At 44.8% G+C, this 25,362-nt stretch overlaps 1 protein-coding gene and 1 long non-coding RNA gene across 3 annotated transcripts in view; one reads left to right on the top strand and one right to left on the bottom strand.

Moving 5' to 3' along the window:
• Positions 1–25,362, top strand: part of LOC308471195 — a 180,764-nt gene that overhangs the window by 27,223 nt on the left and 128,179 nt on the right. The gene's annotated exons all lie outside the window — the stretch shown is intronic.
• Positions 1,543–17,715, bottom strand: RHEBL1 (RHEB like 1). 2 transcript variants are annotated; one of them, XM_080995108.1, is made up of 8 exons: positions 17,617–17,715; positions 11,882–11,953; positions 9,991–10,058; positions 9,558–9,640; positions 7,168–7,224; positions 5,606–5,653; positions 3,458–3,542; positions 1,543–1,761 (listed from the first exon to the last, which is right to left on the bottom strand). In XM_080995108.1, the coding sequence occupies exons 1-8, from the start codon at positions 17,666–17,668 to the stop codon at positions 1,672–1,674; spliced, it is 555 nt and encodes a 184-aa protein (XP_080851234.1). In that variant the 5' UTR covers positions 17,669–17,715; the 3' UTR covers positions 1,543–1,671. The 2 variants fall into 2 exon arrangements, with proteins under 2 accessions (XP_080851234.1, XP_080851235.1); XM_080995109.1 differs by lacking the exon at positions 17,617–17,715 and adding an exon at positions 12,502–12,545.

Raw genomic sequence — 25,362 nt, 5'->3', positions numbered from 1 at the left:
ATGCCCGAGATACCTGCAAAGTTTCCTCCATTTTCCCTCACCCACAGCATATTGTGCTTCAATTATAGAGACAGGGTTAGGCTAACTTTTTACGCCTTCCATCACCCCTGACCACTGGCCATACTGGCTGAGACCAATGGGAATCAGAGTCCAGCTTCTAGAGGGCCCCACAGACTTCCCACCCCTGAGAAAAAGGTCATTCCCAGAGTCTGTGCTGACCCAGCATTGCCTTTGTGTTTCTGGGTGGTTATGGCAAGAGACTACAGTTTGCGTCCCCTTCAGTTCCTAGCCTACTTCAAGTTCTGTGCCAAACTGCTTCCTGCTTGGTCCTGTCGACAAATAAGCAGAGCAAAAGGCACCAGAGGAGAGTCACAGCTACGCTGTTTGTGCTCAGTATAGAGGATGGAGGAGGAGGGCAGCCAATTTCTTAGATCCCACGGAACGGAACTCATTTAAGAGCCTCCTTAAAAAAACAAAAACTACTAACATCTCACTACATTCAGGGTTGCCCTGTGATGCCTGAACCCAGGCTAAAGGCTCCTCAGGGAAAGCAGACACGGGCAACTTTGGAGAAAACACGTCCGCATGGTCCTATAAGCCCTGCAGTATTTTATGGAGGTGCATCTAACCTAATCATTTCTCCCCAGCTGGGACATTCTCAGTTTGCATTTCCTCCTTGGGAATCACAATACGCGTCAGGCCCGAGAGCTTTCCCGTCCAGTAACAGGACACAAAATCATTGCATCTCACTCATCAGTGTTAACAGAAGAGCTTCCTAACAAAAGCATTTGCGTCGCTTTAGAGAACCGCCGAAAGGTATACACAGTTGCAAGCAAGGCGTGGGACATTTTAAGGGTTCAGAACAACCTCTCGTGTTTTTACCTCTGTTCATTATACTAAGCTAGGGGGCTTTCTCTTGCTTGAAAGTACATGCAATAGCATCTGAATAGGTATGACCAACTCAGAGGTTTCCCCCCTCCATCTGGCCCATAAAGAAGAACTTTGCTTTTAGTTGCATATATAGAAGATATATTATTATTATTATTATAATATTAAAGTTTCGTGGGCCTTGTTGACTTAATGGCCACTTCACGCCTCCCAGCGCTCCAACGGAAGCTGAGGAAAATAATCCACTTTTGGATCCAGCCTGCAGCCCGAAATCTCACCCTGCCAGAAATAAGGCAACGACTTGGAAGAGGCACAGCTGAAAAACCCAAAAACTTACATTCCGCTGCCTCCCCTTTACGCCGAATAGTGAACAGACACCTATGTGTGTAAACTTGTGCGCCTATTAATTAAACGGTTATAAATATACAGAAGAGCTCCTCCGTCAAAAAACATAAATAGATCCTGTTGTGCTCCCACACCCTCCCGGTTCTGTAAACATTTGGCAATACATATCTATATATCTATATATATATATACATATACATATACACATATACATACACAGATTGCTTCCAGCAAACGAATGTGCAAAACGTAGCCGTCTTGTATAGAGGACGAGAAATGAGGTATACTGTGTTTGTGTGTGTGGATTACCCGTAAGCTATTCCAGACCTGCTCTTCAGGGCCTCTCGGGAGCTGCGATGCCTGTCCTGAGTTGGCCTGACTTTTGCGACACCCCCCTCCCACCAGCAGAACGGCTTCCGGCAGGAAAAAGGAGCATCGTCACATCAGGATGCAGCCGCGCTGTTCGCCGTAGGAGTTGTCCACACGATCGATTTCCTCAATGATCCTGGTGAAGACACCTTGGGTCATCTGTGAGGCACAGAAAGGCAAAATGCACTTGGGTTACCCAAGAGGAGAAGGGGAACGCTGCTGCGTTTGTCAGGCTTCGGGGAATCGGATGCCTCCCCCGGCGGCAGGAATTAAACAGACCAAACAAAAGGAGCGTTCTTACCAGATAAGTTCTTTAATAATCACGCTATAAAATGGCGTTGCTCCCAGTAAAGGCTCGCCCCCACCATCCCCATTAATCTATGTCACTCCTACAATGGGTAATCCCAGAATACCTGAAGGAGCGTCTCCACCCCCATTGTTCGGCCTAGACGCTGAGGTCCAGCTCCGAGGGCCTTCTGGCAGTTCCCTGCTGTGAGAAGTGAGGTTACAGGGAACCAGGCAGAGGACCTTCTCGGTGGTGGCGCCCGCCCTGTGGAATGCCCATCCCTCAGAAGTCAAGGAAATAAACAACTATCCGACTTTCAGAAGACAAATGAAGGCAGCCCTGTTTAGGGGAGTTTAGGGATTTTTTATTGTGTTTTTGATATTCTGTTGGGAGCTGCCAACAGTGGCTGGAGAAACCCAGCCAGATGGGCAGGGTATAAATATTTATTATTATTATTATTATTATTATTATTATTATTATTATTATTATTACTACTACTACTACTACTATTATAATAAGGGGGGCTTCAGGAATGCAGTCCAAGGACACTGAATCTGCCAGATGAATCCTAGTGCTCTTCGAGCTGCTCCTCACCCAGTATTTCCCAGCTTTCCCCCTCTGGACTATGCCCTTCTGCAAACCGCTATTCTAAATCAATACTGTCCTCCTGCCCTTGGGAAGGTTCAGAAAACCCACCATTCCTCCTCTGTCCAGTCCCTGACATTTTGAGGATGGCGAGGATCCTTCTGTGGTTTGCAAGGATGGCAAACCCGTTGGCCGCCAGATGTTGCTCCACTCCAATGAGCCCCAGCCAGCACAGACGTGGTTATGGGAGTCCAGCAACACGGTGGGTGGGTGGGTTTGTACAAGGTCTCTATCCCTGTTTTATGTGTTCTTTGGTGAAGTGTCTGGGCCAGGGGCAAGTCTCCCTTCTGCAACTGGAAACACTTGTGGATACACCTGCACCTACCTTTGCAATTATCTTATGGAAGAGTGAACGTAAAGGACCCCTGGTTAAGTCCAGTCAAAGGCGATCTCATTTTCAGGCCGAGGGAACCGGCGCTTGTCCACAGACAGCTTTCTGGGTCATGTGGCCAGCAGGACTAAACTGCTTCTGGCGCAACAGAACACCGTGACGCAAACCAGAGCGCACGGAAACACTGCTTACCTTCCTGCCACAGTAGTACCTATTTATCTACTTGCACTGGCGTGCTTTCACTGCTAGGTTGGCAGAAGCCGGGACAGAGCAACAGGAGCTCACATCGTCGCGGGGATTTGAACCGCCGACCTTCTGATCGGCAAGCCCAAGAGGCTCAGTGGTTTAGATCACAGCGCCACCCGCTTTACAGGTAGTAAAGAATAAGTGAGAAAACTGCCCATTCCCAGATATAGGGGTTCTGAAATTCTGGAAGCTGTAACAGAGGCCGCCTGCTAATTCCACATCAAAAACAAAGTCATGGCAATGCTCAAACCGCGGGAAGAAGGGGAGGTTTCTGTGGACATCAGAAAGTCACATTCGGTTCCTCTCTTTGCCTCCCAGTGCAAAAGCACAACAAACAGGTATCATACCTGGTTTTCTTTTGCCGAGGATTCCAAGAATACGGCGCCCCAAGAATCGGCAAGCTTCCGGCCTTCATCAGTCTTCACCTGACGGCTAAAGCACACACACAAAGGGGAGGAGATGAAAGCAGGGGAGACATCAGTTCACCACTATGTTTTACAGGTTGTCATTTGAGACACCTGATGCTGAAGATCTGAGACCGGAGAAGCAGCGGGGTAAAATTAATGAAAATAAATCAGACAGTGCCGTATACCGCCCAGAGTGGCTGGGAAAACACAGCCAGAAGAGTGAGGTATAAATAATAAAATTATTATTATTCCTATTATTATTACTTTGCATGCCTGAAAAAAGGTCTGGGTGCATTATAGGAAACATTTAGGACATTATTTGGGTTGCAATATTTTGTTTTAGGAACATGGGTGGCACTGTGGGTTAAACCACAGAGCCTAGGACTTGCCGATCAGAAGGTCGGCGGTTCGAATCCCCGCAACGGGGTGAGCTCCCGTTGTTCAGTCCCAGCTCCTGCCAACCTAGCAGTTCGAACGCACGTCAAAGTGCAAGTAGATAAATAGGTACCGCTCCGGCGGGAAGGTAAACGGCTTTTCCATGCGCTGCTCTGGTTCACCAGAAGCGGCTTAGTCATGCTGGCCACATGACCCGGAAGCTGTACGCCGGCTCCCTCGGCCAATAAAGCGAGATGAGCGCCACAACCCCAGAATCGGCCATGACTGGACCTAATGGTCGGGGTCCCTTTACCTTTATTTTGTTTTTAGAGGGCGAAAGAAGAAACTTGCTCCCATCCCTGCTAAGTTCTCATCTACATTCAAACCTTTTGACTAACACTGATGCGTTTCGAAAACTTTTATTGCCTCCACGAGTACTAGAAGCCTCCAGGGGGGAAAAAGCCACCAAAATGCTGGATTTCCCCCTATGTCAATCATAAGAGTCCCGTTTTGTTGCAGAAATGTTTTACATTTCAGAAACGCGTGACCCTGATCCCTAGAATCAGGAACCAACAGATTCCTTTGGCACTTACAACAGGGGCCTATTCAAGGCAGAATTCTACTTTGGAATGCTATGAATGTTTGGAATATGGCAAGATTGGAGCCCAGCAAGAAGATAGGGGTCGGCTCACACAATGCACCATTTATACTGTGGCAAGGCGTGCGCAAGCATACCTAGTGTGAGAGAATACATGAAAACAACCCCCCCAAAAAACAACCCTCCCATTATTATTATCATCATCAAGGAATGATAATAGAAATGATCTTCAATTAAGGGAAGGTGCATGTGATCCTAGTGAGAGACATAAAGGAACAGCATTTGTTCCAAGAGATCAAAAATTTAACCACAAAAAAATTTAACCTCCTCAATCCCAATATGGCTGGTTTTATGCCCGGTGTTTGAAAAGAGACAGACTGAAGCAAACAGATCCCATCCTTAAGGCTCGGGCTGTATGTTCTCAGCAGGGTGGCTTTGATTTAAATCAAATTGATTTAAATCACGATTTAAATCACTAGTCGGTAAGACTTGATTTAAATCACTAGTCAGTAAGACTTGATTTAAATCATTTTTGTTACAGAAAGACTCATTCTTGCTGGTATAACCTTAATGTTTACAACCAGATGAAGGTTTCATTTTTGGAATAATAAATTTTCAGAGCAGTTTTTACAGTTATATCAAAAGTCACTGATTTGGTTATACTGTTAGAAATACAAAGACAGGCAATTATGAAACTATTGTTTCTATTTGGACAACTTTTCTGCTGTACTTTATTGGAAGGAGAAAAATAATCATTTCCTTAATAACAATTTAAACAATCTATTTAAGATTGTTAAGTTAAGACAATAACATTATAGCATATTTGTTAACTGATGTGAGTTTTAGCACACATGAAAAACTCAAAACAAATCCTTATATCCTGATGGATAGCCTTTGGACTATAATGTAAACTTAAACAGAAAACTATCTTTAGAAAGATTTTTCCTCCAAAATCATTTTATTTTAAAAATCCGATTTAAATTTTAAAAATCTGATTTAAATAAAAAGAATCAGATTTTTAAAAAAGCAAAACCCTGCTTTTTTATTTTTATTTTTAAAAAATCATTGATTTTTATCCACCCTGGTTCTCAGGCGAGAGACAGCAAAGCGCTTACCTTTCTAGAGACAGATCAGCCTTATTGCCAACAAGCACTACCGGCATCCTGCCAAAACAGAAAGGGACACTCTTAGGAAAAGTAGAGGGTTTCAAACCCAAAGCCACTCACCAAAGCACTTCCAACAGCCAGGGGTTCAGTATGTTGCCAGCGCCTGCCTCAAACGCTGCTCTTGCATAGGAGCTGGCAAGACAAGAACTGTGGCACTTCTCTTGCAAGGACATGCACTTCTGATGGGAGCTGCTCCTTTCCTTGCAGAACTCAATCAGAAATTATTCCTGCATTTCAGGGGGTCGCACCCAATGACCCACTTGGGGTCCCTTCCAACTCTATGGTTCCGTGAAACAATTTGTACCATGTCACTGTGTGTCGTTTAAGAGCAGGGTCTCCCAAACTTGGGTCGCCAGCTGTTTTCGGACTACAACTCCCATCATCCCTAGCTAGCAAGGATGAGCGTTCAGGGATGATGGGAACTGTAGTCCAAAAACAGCTGGTGACCCAAGTTAGGGAAAGCCTGGGCTTAGAGGAGAGGTGGAGAAGCTGTGACCGTCCATTGGACCCATAGCTGTCAACGTTTCCCTTTTTTAAAAAGGGAATTTCCCTTATTCTGAATAGGATTCCTCGCAAGAAAAGGGAAAAGTTGACAGCTATGATTGGACCTCAACTCCCATAGTCCCTGAACTTTGATCAGACTGGTGGCTGAAAGAAAAAGCAAGCATTAAAAAACAATTAAAGAAGGTTAGAAGTAAAACTATATACATATACAGTCGTACCTTGGATCCCAAACACCTTGGTACTCGGACGTTTTGGCTCCTGAATGCCGCAAACCCGGAAATGAGTGTTCTGGTTTGCGAACATTCTTTGGAACCCGAATGTCATACGGGGCTTCCAATTGGCTGCAGGAGCTTCCTGCAGCCAATCAGAAGCCGCGCTTTGGTTTTGGAAGTCAAACGGATTTCTGGAACGGATTCCGTTCAACTTCCAAGGTACGGTTGTATAAACTCTATTAAACCATAGAAATAATTTCAAGAAAAACAGCACATATTATTATAACAACACCCACACCATGCAGTAAAAGAGCTACGATACCACTTTAAACAGCCATGTCTTCCCTCAAAGATTTCTGGGAGCTGTAGTTTGTGAAGGGTGCTGAAAGTTGTTAGGAGACCCCTCACAGACCTACATATGTGACTGACTTTTGGTGGCACATGCCAAGCACATGCCCACACCTCATAGCTGTCAACGTTTCCCTTTTTAAAAAAAATAAAATATTTTTTATTGAATGATTTTATGTTACAAAAAATAATACAACCATACTACCACTAAATATAATTAAGAAATAAAAATTACATATATCAATATTTAGTTTGTTATTTGTTATTTACCGTCTTATTTCCTCCCAAACATTCCATAGAAAAACACACGTTTCCCTTTTTTTAAGGGAAATTCCTTATTCCGAATAGGATTCCTCGCAAGAAGGCTCGCAAGAGCGTTTACTTCCATTCTAGAATTCTTTCCAATTGTGCTCTTTCTTGCCCGCACGCCACCAAATTAATATTTACCTTGTCTTCCCTCTGCTTTCATATAGCTTGCTGTGTAAAGACTTTACCACTTGAAAACTGAGAAGAGAGAAAGGATGAAACGGTGAAATCTGCTATGATCAAATGGGCACAAGATGTTGGACATAATATTATGTTTGCTGACTGGGAACAGTTATGGACCACAGGTATGAAGTTTACGGCATGTAATGCCCTAAGAGAGAATATTATGAAAATGATATACAGGTGGTACATAACCCCAGTCAAACTTGCAAAAATCTACCATTTGCCCGATAATAAATGTTGGAAATGTAAAGAAACTGAAGGTACATTCTTTCACCTTTGGTGGACGTGCCCAAGGATTAAGGTTTTCTGGGAGATGATTTATAATGAATTAAAAAAGATATTTAAATATACCTTCTTGAAGAAACCAGAGGCCTTTCTCCTGGGCATAGTCGACCAATCGGTGTTAAAGAAGGATAGAACTTTCTTTATGTATGCTACAACAGCAGCAAGAATACTTATTGCAAAGCATTGGAAGACACAAGATCTACCCACACTGGAGGAATGGCAGATGAAAATGATGGACTATATGGAATTGGTGGAAATGACTGGCAGAATCCGAGACCAGGGAGAAGAGTCGGTGGAAGAAGATTGGAAGAAATTTAAAGACTACTTACAGAAATATTGTAAAATTAATGAATGTTAGAATGATGACGGATTGAAGTTAAGCGGTTTCTAGCAGCAATGGTTAAAAGAATGGAAAAATTGGTTTTTTAATAGGTAAAAATTTAATGTTATAATATATTAAGAATAAAGATTGGGATTAAAAAGGAGGGAAAGAAATTGCTAGACTAACAAACTGAATTGGAATACAAAAGAGGGAGGTATGAGGAGGTCCGGGAAACAAGTAAATGTAAAAGAAGTGATGAAAAGACGGAATTGTTTTTAACTGTTTTTTCTTTTTTTCTTTTTGTATTTTGTATTGTGTATTTTTCTTTTTATTCTTAAATTCTTCTTTTTTATTAATGTGATTCTTTTCTTGTGAAACTTTAATAAATATCATTTAAAAGAAAAAAGAAAAAAAAGAAAACTGAGAAGAGAGAAAAGAGGAAGAATGATAGGATGTCACTTCTCGAACACAAGACAGTGTCCCTCAGGTTAAGTTATACAGACCATATTCATGACAGGCATTTAAAGCACTATGGTACCCCTTTCCTTTCACAGAGCTACAATTCCCAGAGGTGCCTGTGAAGAAGGATTGACTATGATGAAACCACTCTGGTAACTGTAGTTCTGAATGTGGTCCTACTGATTTGCACGGAAATAGAAAGCTCAGCACGGCTGATCTTGTCCCGCATTCAAGTGCTTAGCTCCAACAATTGACTGGAATATGTGAAAAAATAGCATTAAACTGAATGGTTCCATTTAGAACAGAAAAAGAACAGAGGCCATCAGTTGTGGAGCATTTGGAAAGGGTTATGGAAACGTGGAAAACTGTAATTGGGAAGAGAAAAACTAAGGCTATTACAGGACTTTCTCAAATCATTTGAGTAGATTTGCAAGGCAACAAGGCTCTGTACCATCAACTAGGGCTGGGTGATATATTGATATATCATCCAAAACTGGTTTTAAGTCCATAGCATGAAACTGGTTTCATACTTTTTGACCAGGCGATATACAGTCGCACCCTGGATCCCGAACGCCTTGCAAGTCAAACGTTTTGGCTCCCAAACACCGCAAACCCAGAAGCGAGTGTTGCGGTTTGTGAATGTTCTTTGGAAGCCGAACGTCTGACGGGGCTTCTGCGGCTTCCGATTGGCTGCAGGAGCTTCCTGAAGCCAATCAGAAGCCGCACTTCGGCTTCCGAATGTTTTGGAAGTCGAACGGATTACGTTTGACTTCCAAGGTATGACTGTATCGTGAATCATGATATATGTGTGTGTGCATGCACTATGCAAAAACCACAATGTGGGGAAAACCGTGAAACCAGCCAATATTGTGATATACGGGTATACAGTGGTACCTCGGGTTACAAACTTAATTCGTTCTGGAGGTCCGTTCTTAACCTGAAACTGTTCTTAACCTGAAGCACCACTTTAGCTAATGGGGCCTCTCACTGCCGCTGCACCACCGGAGCACGATTTCTGTTCTCATCCTGAAGCAAAGTTCTTAACCCGAGGTACTATTTCTGGGTTAGCGGAGTCTGTAACCTGAAGCGTATGTAACCTGAAGCGTATGTAACCCGAGGTACCACTGTACTGAAAACCAGATATCGCCCAGCCCTAAGGTCAACCAACCAGATATCGCCCAGCCCTAAGGTCAACCAACCAGATATCGCCCAGCCCTAAGGTCAACCAACCAACCAGCTCACAGCAGCCTCCAACCACACACCAAACTCTTGGCCTTCTTACCTCTTGAGAGATGTAACGGAATACACCAGCACGTAGCCATGAATGCCAATGGTAAATGAGTGAGGCAAGATCGTGTATTCATCCTGGACAGAAACAAAACAGAGAGGAAGAGGCTCTTTGATTTCGATACGTTTCATGAATCTGAAGACAACCAAGTTCAGCAATTGGCCCATTTCGAAGCCCATGAATGCCCATGTGTGTGGAACCTGTGTCAGTACTTCATCTAGTGAGGCAGCAGTGACCATGCTTCAGGAAGTGACTCCTGCCCAGATAATGGATCTCTGGCAAAGTTCAGATGAATTTCCTCGAGATACCCCCCTGCACTATGGGCCTTTCGGGACCGTATGTCAAAGCAAGCAATTAATCCCATAAGCCACAGTGCTGTGGGAGAGCAGTGAAATATCAAGAGACAAACAAGGACAACCTCTCTTACCTGCCCGGCAGTGTCCACTAGTTGCAGATGGAATTCATCCTTTCCCAGCATCAACATTTTGTTGTAAGCTAAAGTGGGAAGGAGGGAAGAAGGCAATTTACAGCAACGTTGCTCTATGCCTGCTGCACCCCTCCCCAAACGAAGCCACATCCTTGGCTCCACCCCAAAGTTCTGTGCTCAAGCTATTTTTATCCCCCCTTTCTCCCCCTGCCAGTTTAGTCCTCGGCCAGCCACTATAATCTGTCCCTTGTGTCCCCATCACTGCCTGGCTGTCAAGCCAATGATGTTTCACCTGAGCTGAGGAAGCAACAGCAAAGCGATTGCTTTGCGGCGTCTTCTCGCAAAACAGATATTGGGAAAACTCTCAAGGAGCAGAGGCCTTGAAAATATTGCTATGTGCACATGCAGGGCTCGTCTGTTATGGCTTTTCTGCACATCGTGAAAGTGTTTTAAAAAAAACTGGGGTGTGGGGGAGACCCACAAGGGAGATAATATAATAAAATAATAATAATAATAATAATTTATTTATACCCCACCCATTTGGCTCTGTTTCCCCAGCCACTCTGGGCGGCTTCCAACAAAACACTAAAATACAATAACATATTAAACATTAAAAGCTTCCCTAAACAGGGCTGCCTTCAGATGTCTTCTAAAAGTTTGGTAGTTATTTTTCTCTTTGACATCTGGTGGGAGGGCGTTCCACAGGGCGGGTGCCACTACCGAGAAGGCCTTCTGTCTGGTTCCCTGTAACTTGGCTTCTCCTAGCGAGGGAACCGCCAAAAGGCCCTTGGCGCTGGACCTCAGTGTCCGGGCAGAATGATGGAGGTGGAGATGCTCCTTCAGGCATACTGGGCCAAGGCCGTTTAGGGCTTTAAAGGTCAGCACCAACACTTTGAATTGTGCTGGGAAACGTACTGGGAGCCAGTGTAGGTCTTTCAAGGCCGGTGTTATATGTTCACAGCAGCCACTCCCAGTCACCAGTCTAGCTGCCGCACTATGGATTTAAAGAGTAAATTGGCAAGGAGAGACTGTGTGCGTATGTTGCACAGCTAAAGCAGAAATGAACAGCCACAAAAGCCCAGGTGCAGATATGGATTGTTTTGATCATAAGCATTATGTTTTTTGGAGCATCTGCCTGGAGTAAATTAGCTTTCCCCAAAGCAGCTGCCGAAGAGGCTGGCTGCAAAAGGACCCCTGAAACTTTTGGCTCCAGTCACTGCTTAGTAGAAACAGGCAAAGCGGTTCTACAAAACAGCCCGTCCACGGGCAAAGATGCTCTCTGTATGTGTCTTGACAGCTTATATCCAGATCCCATGCAGAGTTAGATTCACCTGATTATTTGCAGGGTAGCACCAGAATTCGCAGGAGGTGCATTTGCTCAGTAGGAATGGAAAGGCATTCTGTATGTGCTCAGAGGCGCATTTACTATTCTCCCACCGGCTCGTAGAAATAATAATTGTCAGCTACCAAGCCCAGGCAGTTACAAAGGAACAAAAGTGGCAAGCTCCAATACATGCACAAACCCCAACAGACAATTATCGCTAAAAACATCTGACACCATACCAACTCAGGGAAATGTTTTGGGTAGATAAATCTCCCCCCGCCAAAAAAAAAAAAGTAATTCCCCAGGAGTGATCACCACACAGGGCAAAGCGGAAGTGGACAAGGCAGATTTATGGGGGAAATTGGCCTTCAGATAACCTAAAAAATGTTCCGCTGTATGAAGTGGGTGTGAGTGGCAGCCCCTTTCGAAAACAGGAAAGGACTCTGGCAATGAGGGAGGGTTTGCGGCCTGGCAGGAAGTGAGGAGAGGTGCTACTGAATCCGTTTATCACTGGGGAGAAAACACGAGTCCAGATATACCCAGAAAAGATCTAACCACAACACTTACTGCTTTCCACTGTAGGATCGTAACACTCCAGAAACTCCCCATCAATGAACTGGTGTGCAAGGGATGTTTTACCTGAAGAGGAAAGATGAGAAAAGAAAGTCTTGCCTCAGGTGTGCTCTTTGGATCTCAGCAGCCAATAAACTCAGCATTCAGAAGAAAACAAACACCTCCAGCAGATCCCCCCCAAATTACACTGATTCCCAATTTAAGATCACCCCACCTGTCAAGGAAATTCCCATGCTTAAGTACTGGGGTGAGGTGAAACACAGTGATAGAGCAAAGTAATTTAGTTTTAAACCACTATCGTCCCTGCGATAACTGAAGGTGGCAATGGACAAATGGTTGAGAGCTCTAGAATAATCTGGAGGAACTCAAAAGAGGCAGGGGGAATTGTTTCACGAAAACCTAAAAAATTGCAAATGTGAATTTTTAGCCTGGTGACAGATCTTCAACTGGGGGGGAGTAAATAATGAAAGTTGTCTTCATGGTACTATTTGATATACAGAAAACACTAACACATTCAGTTGATTTGAAGATCTGATGTGAATTTGCGGAGTGGAGGGCTTTTAGGGGGAAACACTTTATCTTTGAATATACTTGTCACAAATTGTAGCTCTTACATTTCATGCCTTCTGGGACCCTCTGTTTACAATTTTCTTCAAACTGGGGCATGTGTATAGATGGGCATGCCGCATGTATTCTAAATACCTGCCAGCCAATTATAAACTTCACACATTCAATAAGAGTGTTGTGAAACTTCCCTGTTTTTTCTTATCCTTTACAAATTGTACATACAGATACAACCAGTCCACTTGTGGACTTTCTTACACAAAAAGACCTGATAGCAGAAAATCAATGCTAACTCTCTTTAACTTTGTGCACAGTTGGATACAACAACCCCTTGTGTTTAAGGCGCCATAAAACTCTCAATGGTTAATCCTCAGTGGTGCTATTTCATGCTTTTAATTTTTAATTTTAACAAATTGATTACATCACTAGGTTATTCAGTCAAGAAATTTAAAACATACTCATTGCTTAATTGGGACGCAAGTGGCGCTGTGGGTTAAACCACAGAGCCTAGGACTTGCTGATCAGAAGGTCGGCAGTTCGAATATCCGCAACGGGGTGAGCTCCCCTTGCTCTGTCCCAGTTTCTGCCAACCTAGCAGTTCAAAAGCACGTCAAAGTGCAAGTAGATAAATAGGTACCGCTCCGGCGGGAAGGTAAACGGTGTTTCCGTGCGCTGCTCTGGTTCGCCAGAAGCGGCTTAGTCATGCTGGCCACATGACCCGGAAGCTGTATGCTGGCTCCTTAGGCCAATAAAGCGAGGTGAGCGCCGCAACCCCAGAGTCGGCTACGACCGGACCTAATGGTCAGGGGTCCCTTTACCTTTACATTGCTTAATATCAATCTTGTTGATTCCCTCTTAAACAAATTCATCTACTAAATTTATAGCTCAATGTATATAAGCTTTTGCAGAAGTAAGTCCCATTACTTTCAGATAAATGAGCACAGGACTACAGTCTTAGATATATGTAACATGTCTCAAATCCTGCAGTATTAATCCAACTGAGATGAGAAAGGGTTTTTTCCCCCCCTGTACAGTGAAAAGCAATCAATATGTCAGCAGCTTTTAGCCAGTACCAATTTGTAAGTCAATGTTTTGGGGTCAGTTCAGGCAATGTTGTTTTATTTAACGCCATCCAGCAAATACAGCATTCAGTATTGCGGATCAATATTTGGATAGCCATGTATCAGCTATGGGCTCCTCCTCACCATAAATTGAGTTTGGCAACACACACACGTCTCTAAATGCAAGGAAACTGGCTCACGGGCTGCAATGTTGCGCCTAATTAGGCTACAAAGCTGGTTCCCCAAAGCTGTTTGTGTGTTGCCAAGTAGTCTGGAGGAAAACAGAAGAGCCAGCAGCTTTCACATCTGCTGGTACACGCAGAGCGTCATTTCATGCCTTGGGGGAAGCCCACAAGCCCAAGAGGTCATCTGGAGCACAGGATGGGATGAGCAGAAGTGGGGAAACAAAATTAATAATAATAATAATAATAATAATAATAATAATAATAATAATTTATTTATACCCCACCCATCTGGCTCTGTTTCCCCAGCCACTCTGGGCGGCTTCCAACAGAATATTAAAATACAATAACCTATTAAACATTAAAAGCTTCCCTAAACAGGGCTGCCTTCAGAGGCCTTCTAAAAGTTTGGTAATTATTTTTCTCTTTGACATCTGGTGGGAGGGCGTTCCACAGGGTGGGTGCCACTACCGAGAAGGCCCTCTGCCTGGTTCCCTGTAACTTGGCTTCTCGTAGCGAGGGAACTGCCAAAAGGCCCTCGGCGCTGGACCTCAGTGTCCGGGCAGAACGATGGGCAAGAGGACGAGGTCTTTGCTCTTTCTTCTTCTTGGTGACAAAAGAAAGGGCTGCGCCCAAGTACGTAAGGATTTAGTGAACTAGCCAAACATGTTGCATCCCACCTGGTGGACCATGGAGGAAGCGCCAGAAGAAAACAAGAAGATCTGCAAAGATTTGTCTCCACGATGCAGCTCTGGGGTGTATTAACAGCAGTTAAATTTAGCATATTGCTCCCGCACTTGCCACATGAAAGGATCTGGGCTCACGTTCACATCTTTGCACATAAGTGTGCACAGAACAATTTATGAATCTGTTTAGCCTGTACATCTTGTTGTTAACTCTTGCCCTCCCACACTCCTCCAAGATCTTGTAGCTTAGTCAGCATCCTTTTTAGTTCAGCCACAAGGGAAGGGATTTATACAGTATGTAGCTAGTTTAACAAAGGTCCGTATAGTTAAAGCTATGGTTTTCCAAGTAGTGATGTATGGAAGTGAGAGCTGGACCATAAAGAAGGCTGACTGCCAAAGAATTGATGCTTTTGAATTATGGTGCTGGAGGAGACTCTTGAGAGTCCCATGGACTGCAAGAAGATCAAACGTCTCCATTCTTAAGGAAATCAACCCTGAGTGCTCACTGGAAAGACAGATCCTGAAGCTGAGGCTCTAATACTATGGCCACCTCATGAGAAGAGAAGATTCCCTGGAAAAGACCCTGATGTTGGGAATGATGGAGGGCACAAGGAGAAGGGGACGACAGAGGATGAGATGGTTGGATAGTGTTCTCGAAGCTACCAGCATGAGTTTGGCCAAACTGCAGGAGGCAGTGGAAGACAGGAGTGCCTGGCGTGCTCTGGTCCATGGGGTCACGAAGAGTCGGACACGACTAAACAACAACAAGCTAGTTTAAAGATGCTGCTCTGTTGCGATTCTCTACTGCAGACTAGCTTAGCCGGGTGCCTTAGATCTGAGTCTAATGCACTAGAACAGCCGCCCCCCAACCTTGTGTCCTCAGACTACAACTCACATCAACCCCAGCTCACATGGCTCTGCTGGTTCCCACTAATGGGAGTTGTAGTCCAAAACATCTAGAGGGCACTAGGTTGGGAAGATGGCAGTACGGATTCTTAGAATTCTCCTTGCTGTGTTGAAAGAAATATTTCAAATTCCTTGAATGTTTAGGAACATTGGCAACCTGACACCCAGGGTCCTTCCAGTGCAACTTACTAGAGCCTTCTGACATCTCTAAATTATCTGTGAAGCAAAGAAAGGCTCTTTATTCTTTTTAATATGGGCTCTAAACACAGAAAAAAGGGGCAACAAAAGTAAATTGAAATGTGAAGTCATTATCTTAACCTCATTCAGGGGAATGACATGGCCGGACAATCCCCTAAATCATCATTTGTTTGCATGCGCAAGCAACAAGACAGTCCCAAGGCACTGATGTTCAACGCTGCAAGAGAGCAGAAGTGTGCAATTAAATATGGCTGCATTTACCCATACCAAACATGGAACATTTTGTTTTGCAACAGCCCCACACCAGCAAAGCAGAACTCTTGCTACAGCTTGACCTGTTCAAACAAGGCACAGATGGTTGTAGGAGGATCAACAACCTAAACATTACGCACACAGGGTCCACGCCAACTAGAAATGTATTAACCCCTTCCGTCGCAGAAAGGACCCCTAGCCTTAAAAGCAAATTCTCACGCACAGGCACGTCGAGATTATATTACCCACCCAACCCAAGAAAGAAAAGGCTGCTGAAGACTTAATATAAGAAAACAAGCCATTTCACCACCCAGCCTCCCATTATGACCTCTGACCTCTGGTCATTTCCTCCCACTGCATGTGGATTAATAGAAAACAGACCCCAAGTGACCTCTTGCATTTGTGTTCAGGGAAGAGGTCAGATGAGCAGGGAAATGTGCATGTGCAAATAACTCCCCAAGGAGAAACTAGGAAAGGTCAGGAAATAAGCTGTCCAGAAGCTACAAGTTTTCTGGACTCAGGAGCCGCTTAAAGCTTTTCTGGACAGGCAAGGAGGGCTCCAGTTCACTATAAATAGGTGACTAGGAAAAAATGGGGGAGGTGTTACTTTTGGATGCAAATGCATGCAGAATTTTAACTCCGTCTCTGCAGATCTGCACAAATCCCCCCAGCAACTTATACCTAAACAAGTATTTAATAGGACATGCTAAGATTTGAAGTTTGGGGCAGGGGGCTTATAATAGCATTGTGATTTCCCCTGAAAACACACACACACACACACACACACACACACGATTTCCCCCCTCCCCCACACACTTGGCAGAGATTTATGGCACTTTGCAACAACTATTCTGTGCAACCAGCAAAGGGAGAAATGTATCTATCTCAGGATGTACGAACTTCAAGCCCAGGAAGCTGTCAGACAGGAAACCCACAACATAGAGAGCAGAGCAGCCCATCCCCAAACACCGGCTGCTCAGAGAATCAAAGGGCACCAATCCCCACACTGCCCCGTTTTCCGTTTGGCCTGATCCTGTCAATATTCAAGTTCTACGATTTTGGTGCCTGCCCCTTCCCGATATTTTAAGCATGAAGATCAGGGTGCAGGTGGTGTTACTATTCTTCTTATTTCCCAAATCACCCCCTACCTACATTTCCGAAGACCCCCAGCAAAGTCGCCCATATAATCAGACCTACCTGACTAGTCTTAGATCAGGGCGGGGCTCCCCCCTCCACCCCCTTTAAGAGAGAGCTGTAGAGAAAGGAGGGAATCTCGGGCAGGTGTTCCTGGCGCGGACACACCTGCCGAAATCCTCCCTTCCACGCGCGCACCTCCTGCTAGAAAGGCGCAGAACCGCCTCTCCGCTTTCTCACCTGGAGATGCCGATCCCCCTCCCCGGTCCTCTCGCATCCCTCTAAAACCAAAGCCTTCCCAGATATATAAAAAAGTCATTTATCCCAGCTGCTCCCAATCCTCGCCGCCTTCCCCACCCGCGCTCCGGATGGCAAGGGCTGCTCCGGGCGCACCACGTGCGGCGTCCTGGCCACACGCACCAGACCCGCTTCCTCATCCTTCCCCGCTTTCCGGCCACCCCCCCACCCCACCCATAGCATGCTTCCAGACCAGCCCCCCCCGGACCCCCACCCTGCGCGACCCCTTCTTAGCACCCACTCGTGATCCTGCCCGCCCTTCCCCACACGCCCTTCGATTGTTCCAAGCCTCCGCGGCCAGACCCTCGTGCAATCTCCCCGCCCCGCTGCGCAAGGAGACCGACCCCCCCAATCCTTGCCACCTCCCGAGCACCCACCCCCCGGCCACGTGCCCCCCTCTCCTCCCCGGGTGGTACCCATCTCTTCCTCGATCTGGACCACTTCCTCACCCACAGAGCGGTATCCCAGGATCACGACCTTCCGATAGCGCACCAGCGGCATGGCCCGGCGCAGGGCGTGGGGAGGGAGGGAGGGGGGCGTGGGGTGCCGCAAGGCGGGCGGGCCGCGCGATGAAAGAGCCCGCCGGAGAGTAGAGCCGCGGGCGCCGCCGCCGCCGCAACTACAAACGCCCACGTGACCACAACACTGGCCTACAGCCGCCGCTCCTCATTGGCCCCGGGGAAGAGGGCGCGTGCGCGCTGCGGAGGTGTTCCCGTTCCATTCATGAAAAACGGCGAGGGGGGGGAGGCGAGGCGCGGAGGAGGATGCGGGGGGCGTTTCCCTACGCGCAAGTGAGTTGCTCCGCCGGGCGGGAAACCAGCCGGGCGCTTAGCGGACCCTTCCCTAATAATAATAATAATAATAATAATTTATTTATACCCCAGCCATCTGGCTGGGCTTCCCCAGCCACTCTGGGCGGCTTCCAAAAAAATATTAAAATATGGAAGAAATTTAAAGACTATTTGAATCAATACTGTAACATTAAAAATTTAGAAATTACTTGAAAGTACCAAATAGGCCTAGCACTAAATTAAGGGTTAATTAAATAAATGAGATCTAGAACCTTAAGAAAAGTTAAGACATTTTACTTTAATTGGAATATTGTGTTTTAATAATGATATTAGAAAACTGCTACATTTAAATACAAGGAAAGCCGGATGGGAGGTCTCAGAGGAAGTCCAAAACATGTTGATGAGGTTAGAAGTTTAAATAACCAATTAATTTGTGTTGTTTAGGTTTTGTTGTTATGGGTTTTTATTTTATTTTTTTGTTTATATTTGTGATTGTTTTTGTAGTATGTGTTATCTTTGTAAGAAACTTAATAAAAACTATTTAAAACAAAAAACAAAACAATATTAAAATACCGTAATACATCAAACATTAAAAAGCTTCCCTAAACAGGGCTGCCTTCAGATGTTCTTACTCTGCGTGTTTACTTGGGAGTAAACGGCCTCGAGCTCAGTGGGATTTCAATAATGCTGAGCAGCAAGGGGGTGTAGAGAAGGAGGGACGAAGGAGGGGATTGCAATAGAGAACTTTCCTCCCCCTCAGCAGATGAAAACATTAGCAGGATTTTAATTTCACTTGTAATCGGTGCTTTTTTGTAATTTTTTTAAAAAATGCTTAGGGATACTCTGATTTTGACTCAAGAAAATCACCATTTTATAGTTCGAATCGGTGGAACATAAATACAGTAAATGGACAAAAGTATGAAGATTCACAAAATGTTTAGGGGTATGCGTAACCCCCCCAAAAAGCACTCCTTGTGATGTAACAAATACTTTGGATAATATGGAGGGATACAAAATACAGATTATGGAATGATATGCAGTTGTAAATGTTCACAATAGGAACCATAGAGGGGATGGGGGAGGTCTCGAGATTCAGAGTAATCTCTATATATGGATATATATTTGGATTGTTACAAATTTTTACTTGTAAAATCAAATAAAAATGATGTTTTTAAAAAAAGAGAAATGAAAACTTTCCGCCCCCTCATCCATTCATTCCTCCTTTGAGAATGGTTGTGATGGACGAGCCATGGCTTATTAGACACTCTTTTTGTTTTTTAATTTTTATTTATACTTTTCAAGTTTATACATTTCACTAATTTTATACATCTCATTAAATTTTACCATCATTTTGACATTTCACAACTTGGCTTCCTTCCCCCTCTTTCTGTGGTTCCTTAAATTCCTTTTGATATCTTCTGCATATCCAAATTAACCTAATTTGCTCATTTATTCATCTTCTTTAAATATATATTCTTATGAAACTGCCGGTAATTACAGTAGTCCTGCCAATGTTTTTATCTGTTTACAGTTTATCTGTAAATATTCAATAAGCCATTTCCATTCTTTTATAAAAAGTTTGTTATCTTGATTTCTTATTCTTCTGGTAAGTTTCGCCATTTCTGCATATTCCATAAGTTTTTGTATCCATTCTTCGTTTGCTGGGATTTATTTGTCCGTCTTTTATCTTTTTTAAAAAATGTTTTTACAGTGGTACCTCGCAAGACGAATGCCTCGCAAGACAAAAAACTCGCTAAACGAAAGGGTTTTTTGTTTTTTGAGCTGCTTCACAAGACAATTTTCGCTATAGGCTTGCTTCGCAAGACGGAAACGTCTTGCAAGTTTGTTTCCTTTTTCTTAACACCGTTAATACAGTTGCGACTTGACTTCGAGGAGCAACTCATAGAACTCAGTGTGGTAGCCTTTTTTGAGGTTTTTAAAGACTTTGGTGATTTTTGAAGCTTTTCCAAAACTTTCCCGACACCATGCTTCGCAAGACGAAAAAAATCGCAAGACGACAAAACTCACGGAACGAATTAATTTCGTCTTGCGAGGCACCACTGTATTACAAAAATTCTTGGGTTACAAAAGTATATATACATCGTCTGTTTTCAGATCATAAAACGACCCCCGTTCTCTCCCTCCCCCCCACCTCTCTTCCCACCCCCCAACCTTAGTCTATAATATGCGACACCAACATCTCACATCAAATAGAACTGATCTTGTAGAAATTAAAAACTGAATCCTCACCCCTCCAATACAGTGGTACCTCGGGTTAAGTACTTAATTCGTTCCAGAGGTCTGTTCTTAACCTGAAACTGTTCTTAACCTGAAGCACCACTTTAGCTAATGGGGCCTCCTGCTGCTGCCGTGCCGCCGGAGCACAATTTCTGTTCTCATCCTGAAGCAAAGTTCTTAACCTGAGGTACTATTTCTGGGTTAGCGGAGTCTGTAACCTGAAGCGTATGTAACCCGAGGTACCACTGTACTGGAGAAAAAAGCATCCTTCATTGCCTCTGTGGGCTGAAGCAGGCTAACGTAGGGTAGTGCAGGACAGGCAAACAGCTATAGGCGCTTGTAAAGGTACGCCTGACCGTTAGGTCCAGTCGCAGATGACTCTGGGGTTGCGGGGCTCATCACGCTCTATAGGCCGAGGAGGCCAGCATTTGTCCATAGCTTCCGGGTCATGTGGCCAGCATGACTAAGCCGCTTCTGGCGAACCAGAGCAGTGCACGGAAATGTCATTTACCTTCCCACCGGATACAGATAGGTAGCCGTGTTGGTCTGCCATAGTCAAAATAAAAAAATCCTTCCAGTAGCACCTTTAAGACCAACTTCCTTCCAGTAGCACCTTTAAGAACTAACTTAGTTGGTCTTAAAGGTGCTACTGGAAGGATTTTTTTATCTTCCCACCGGAGTGGTACCTATTTATCTACTTGCACTTGACGTGCTTTCGAACTGCTAGGTGGGCAGAAGCTGGGACCGAACAACGGGAGCTCACCCCATCGGGGGGATTCGAACCGCCGACCTTCTGATCGCAAGCCCCATGTGTGGTTTAGACCACAGCGCCACCTGCTTATAGACTGTTGCTGTTTTCCGGTGGGATTCAGTCAAAGTTAAGTTTTGCGCTTTTATGGTCTGTTGGGAGGCCTCATTCAACAGGCCCACTTTCCTTTTTGCAGTAAGGAAAGCGACCCAAAAATGCACTCCAAAAAGTGTGTGGGAGAAGGCTTGTTTTGACGCAACACCATTTAATCTCTCGCCACAAATAAATTCAATGGAACTCTCTTGAAATAGCCAACCTAGTCAGGATGAAGGATCCATAAACTGGTCTTCTGGAAGTGCCCTGGAAATGGGCAGCCTGTGTGTGATTGAACCCCACCTGAAAACAGTGACTCTGGAATCCCCCAAGCAATACATTGGAAATAACCTGTTTTTTGTATGACTCTGCAGACCGCTTTGCTCTTCTGGGGCATGTAGCGTTCTGGCATTTGACTTTGGTACACCAATTGCTATCATAACTTTGCAGATGATGCCATTTCCCAAATCTGTGCTTATGGAAAGGATACTGCCTTCATACCAATTCAAACCATTACAGTGGTACCTCAGGTTAAGAACTTAATTCGTTCTGGAGGTCCGTTCTTAACCTGAAACTGTTCTTAACCTGAGGTACCACTTTAGCTAATGGGGCCTCCCACTGCCGCTGAGCGATTTCTGTTCTCATCCTGAAGCAAAGTTCTTAACCTGAGGTGCTATTTCTGGGTTAGCAGAGTCTGTAACCTGAAGCGCATGTAACCTGAAGCGTATGTAACCCGAGGCACCACTGTATTAGTCTGTCTAGCTCAATATTGTGGGCACTGATCTGCAGCGTTCCTCCCGGGACTCTGAACCTGGGACCTTTGTTTATAAGCATAGGGTGTGTGCTCTGTCACATAGACAAGGCCCCTCTCTATCTTCACCCAACAATCCAAATTATTTTCATGCTTCCTTGTTTCTCCTAAAAAGGTAAAAGGACCCCTGACAGTTAAGTCCAGGCACAGACGACTCGGGTTGCGGCGCTCAGCTCGCTTTACAAGCCTAGGGAGCTGGTGTTTGTCCGCAGACAGTTTTTCTGGGTCATATGGCCAGCATGACTAAGTCTCTTCTGGTGAAACCAGAGCAGCGCACGGAAACGCCGTTTACCTTCCTGCCGGAGCGGTACCTATTGATCTACTTGCACTTTTTGGCTTGCTTTCGAACTGCTAGGTTGGCAGGAGCAGGGACCGAGCAATGGAAGCTCACACCCCATCACGGGGATTCGAACCGCCGACCTTCTGATCGGCAAGCCCAAGAGGCTCAGTGGTTTAGACCACAGCGCCAACCGTGTCCCTTTTGTTTCTCCTAGGGATGCCTTTTTCCAGTTGTTCGGGTATCTAGAAAGCAAGCCTATAAACCAGGATTGGGTTTGTTGAGCTCCCTGCTCCCATCCTAAGCTTTGCCAGTGGGTCAGGGATGGTGGGAATTTGTTTGCTTGTTTGTTAATTATTAATTATACAGCCCTTCATCACAAGGGTAACAACACATGTTCATCATGGCTTTTGGGATGCTCAGGTTTTTAAAGCTAAGTCACTCCTAGCCTTTCCCAGGTCTGTAGTTTACACTCACTGCTGCCCTTATCAAAATCTGTGAAGTTGTAATGGTACATTTAATTTCTGATCATTCTGATTTTTTTTGTTAAGAAGAACTAAGACCAGAAGCTGTTTCCATGCATTCTTGAACTGGGGCACTAGAGGGCGGCTGAAACCACGCAGCTTAAAGATTACATGTTTTATCCTGTGTTTCCTAGCAAACAAAATCCAGTAGCCACAATCACATCAGTGTTAAGCACATTCGAGTCTGCAGTGATTTCAGTGGAAAAATAATGTACAGTGGTACCTCGGGTTAAGTACTTAATTCGTTCTGGAGGTCCGTTCTTAATCTGAAACTGTTCTTAACCTGAAGCACCACTTTAGCTAATGGTGCCTCCTGCTGCTGCCGCGTTGCCGGAGCACGATTTCTGTTCTCATCCTGAAGCAAAGTTCTTAACCCGAGGTACTATTTCTGGGTTAGCTGAGTCTGTAACCTGAAGCGTATGTAACCTGAAGCGTCTGTAACCTGAGGTACCACTGTATGTGCTTTATTCTTCCATTAAGGCCGATGGGGCTTAGAACCATACAATATCATGCCCTACCTATGTTTTGTCTAGCAGATTTCCACATTCAATTTCTTTTGATCCGTTGCTCATTGTGGTGCATATGATGTGGCAGTAGTGTGACACTTGGCAGTGTGTCAGGTTCCACATCAATATTACAGCGTCTTCCTTGTCTATCCAAAGTTCTCAAACTATAAACTTATCCTGACACACCCACAGCCCTCCTCTTCTTTGTCAAAACTTTTTTTTTAAAAAAAATCAAACCTTTATTGGTTTTCAGGTCACAACAGGACAGAAAAGCTGTAGGATTATCCCAGCATGAGACAGACAGAATATGTTATCCACTCCTCCTCTGTTTGTATCATTTTGGCTCTTTCCTGTAGTCCAGTCAGGACTGTGAGATTCCTGCAGAAACTATGAGCTCCTCTGTCCTTGCAAGATGTATTGGCAAGTTCAAACGACAAAGCAAAAGCAAATCAATTCCATAAAATTAAGAGCCCGCTTCCCTTTTTATGCGATTGGCCCCTCCCTTCAAATTTTGCAATCCAACCTATGAATAATTGCTGAGCAATTGGTCCCGCAGTGTGGAGTGGAACTGAATAGCCAAGGAAGGACGCGTACCTAGGATTTTAGCCTTGGTCTTGCCCCCAAGTGAGCATCTATCTGCATACCAACCGAACCAGAAGCAGTAGGGCACCCATTGGTTCAGTGCATGGTCTTGCAGCAGGCCCACAAAATAGGAGAAGGAGATGCACCATTTTTGAGCCGGCTGTGTACTGGCCTTGCTTTCTTGTTGTTGCTACCGGGGGTGGGGTGGGGGTGGCTGCCGTCCACCACAGACACATTTAAGGCCAATAATTTCCATCGCCTTAAATAGCCTGGATTGTTTTGCAAGTAGTGTCTTCAGATTGTATTGTTTGCGAGGAGGAGGGGGGCAGAAATATCTGTCTGGGAGATGCCAAATATCTTCCTGCCTTAGCAGGCTCATTATGGCAGACGGAGAACCTCAGAACTAACCAAGAGCATGTTTTGAAGAGTTCCGGCTAGTCTTGAGCACAATGAGCCAGGGAGTGTGTTCTGCTGGACCCAGTAGATCACACTTCTAAGCGAGCGTGTTTGGAATCAGATTGCACAGAGGAAATAAAATGTAGGGGCATTGAAGCTGAAACCTAATCGCCGTTCCACTGTGCTCAAAAAGTGCTTAAAAGCATTCAGTCTTCATAATTTTATTTGTGTTTCATAAAAGCCTTTATCCCCCTCCCCTCACTTTTCCGCAGGAGCGATTGATCTATAACGGGGTAGGCAACCTAAGGCCTGGGGTCCGGAAGCGGCCCAATTGCCTTCTCAATCCGGCCCACGGACGGTCCGGAAATCAGCGTGTTTTTGCATGAGTAGAATGTGTCCTTTTATTTAAAATGCACCTCTGGGTTATTTGTGGGGCCCGCCTGGTGTTTATACACGAGTAGAATGTGTGCTTTTATTTAAAATGCATCTCTGGGTTATTTGTGGGGCATAATAGTTCGTTCATTTTTTCTCTCCAAAATACAGTCCAGCCCCCCACATGGTCTGAGGGCTGAAAAAGGTTGCTGACCCCTGATCTATAATAATCTGATGGCTTTTCCAACAAGGTATGGGGGCTGGAGGTTTTGCAGTTCCGATCCAATCTGGTGATTATTTTGGAGGAGGAACAAGCAAGTTGTATAGGCGGGAGAGTCATAAGAGATTAAGGGAACAGGTGAGGGCATTCGTATGTACCCCACACTCTCGAAACTTTTTTAATCTCACATCCTGTGTACTGGCAACTCCTAAAGCCTTCAAGGCAATACAAAGGAAGCCAAGCCAGCTGCTTCACAATATCACCCCCCACACTGTGCCTTTAGGGATGGATAAAGCCATTTCCCTCCCACTGCTCTCTCCGCAGACAGGGCTGTGGGTGCAACATTCTCCAAATAAATAAACTCCTTTCAGGGTTATGGCTTTGTTTGGTGTTCTGATGTGGCTGAGAGGCTCACCGAAGGACTGGCGCCCACCCATTTTTCAAGATAATGCACACACATTAACTATGGCATTTCGTTGCTAGTTCATTCATCTTGCTTTGAAGCAAAGGTGACGTGCATCTTAGTTAGGATAATGTGGATCAGATGCAGCCATGAAGCTGTCAATGACATGACAATTTTTTAAAAAACGACCCTGAGTTGAAGCATTTGTTTTGCTTAGTTTAGCTTATAACGCAT

The sequence above is a fragment of the Podarcis pityusensis genome, assembly GCF_964106645.2.
Source record: "Podarcis pityusensis genome assembly, chromosome: 2".
In the NCBI taxonomy this organism is placed as follows: Eukaryota; Metazoa; Chordata; class Lepidosauria; order Squamata; family Lacertidae; genus Podarcis; species Podarcis pityusensis.
The sequence above is the reverse complement of the archived record's forward strand: the minus strand, read 5'-3'. Positions and strand labels throughout refer to the sequence as shown.

Coding starts and splice junctions, on each gene's coding strand:
- RHEBL1 (XM_080995108.1), bottom strand. CDS start 17,668: ATGCCGCTGGTGCGCTATCGGAAGGTCGTGATCCTGGGATACCGCTCT. Junction 5,654..7,167: donor GAAAGCAGAGGGAAGACAAG/GTAAATATTAAT, acceptor CTGTTTTGGCAG/GATGCCGGTAGTGCTTGTTG. Junction 3,543..5,605: donor GCTGATCTGTCTCTAGAAAG/GTAAGCGCTTTG, acceptor TGTGTGCTTTAG/CCGTCAGGTGAAGACTGATG.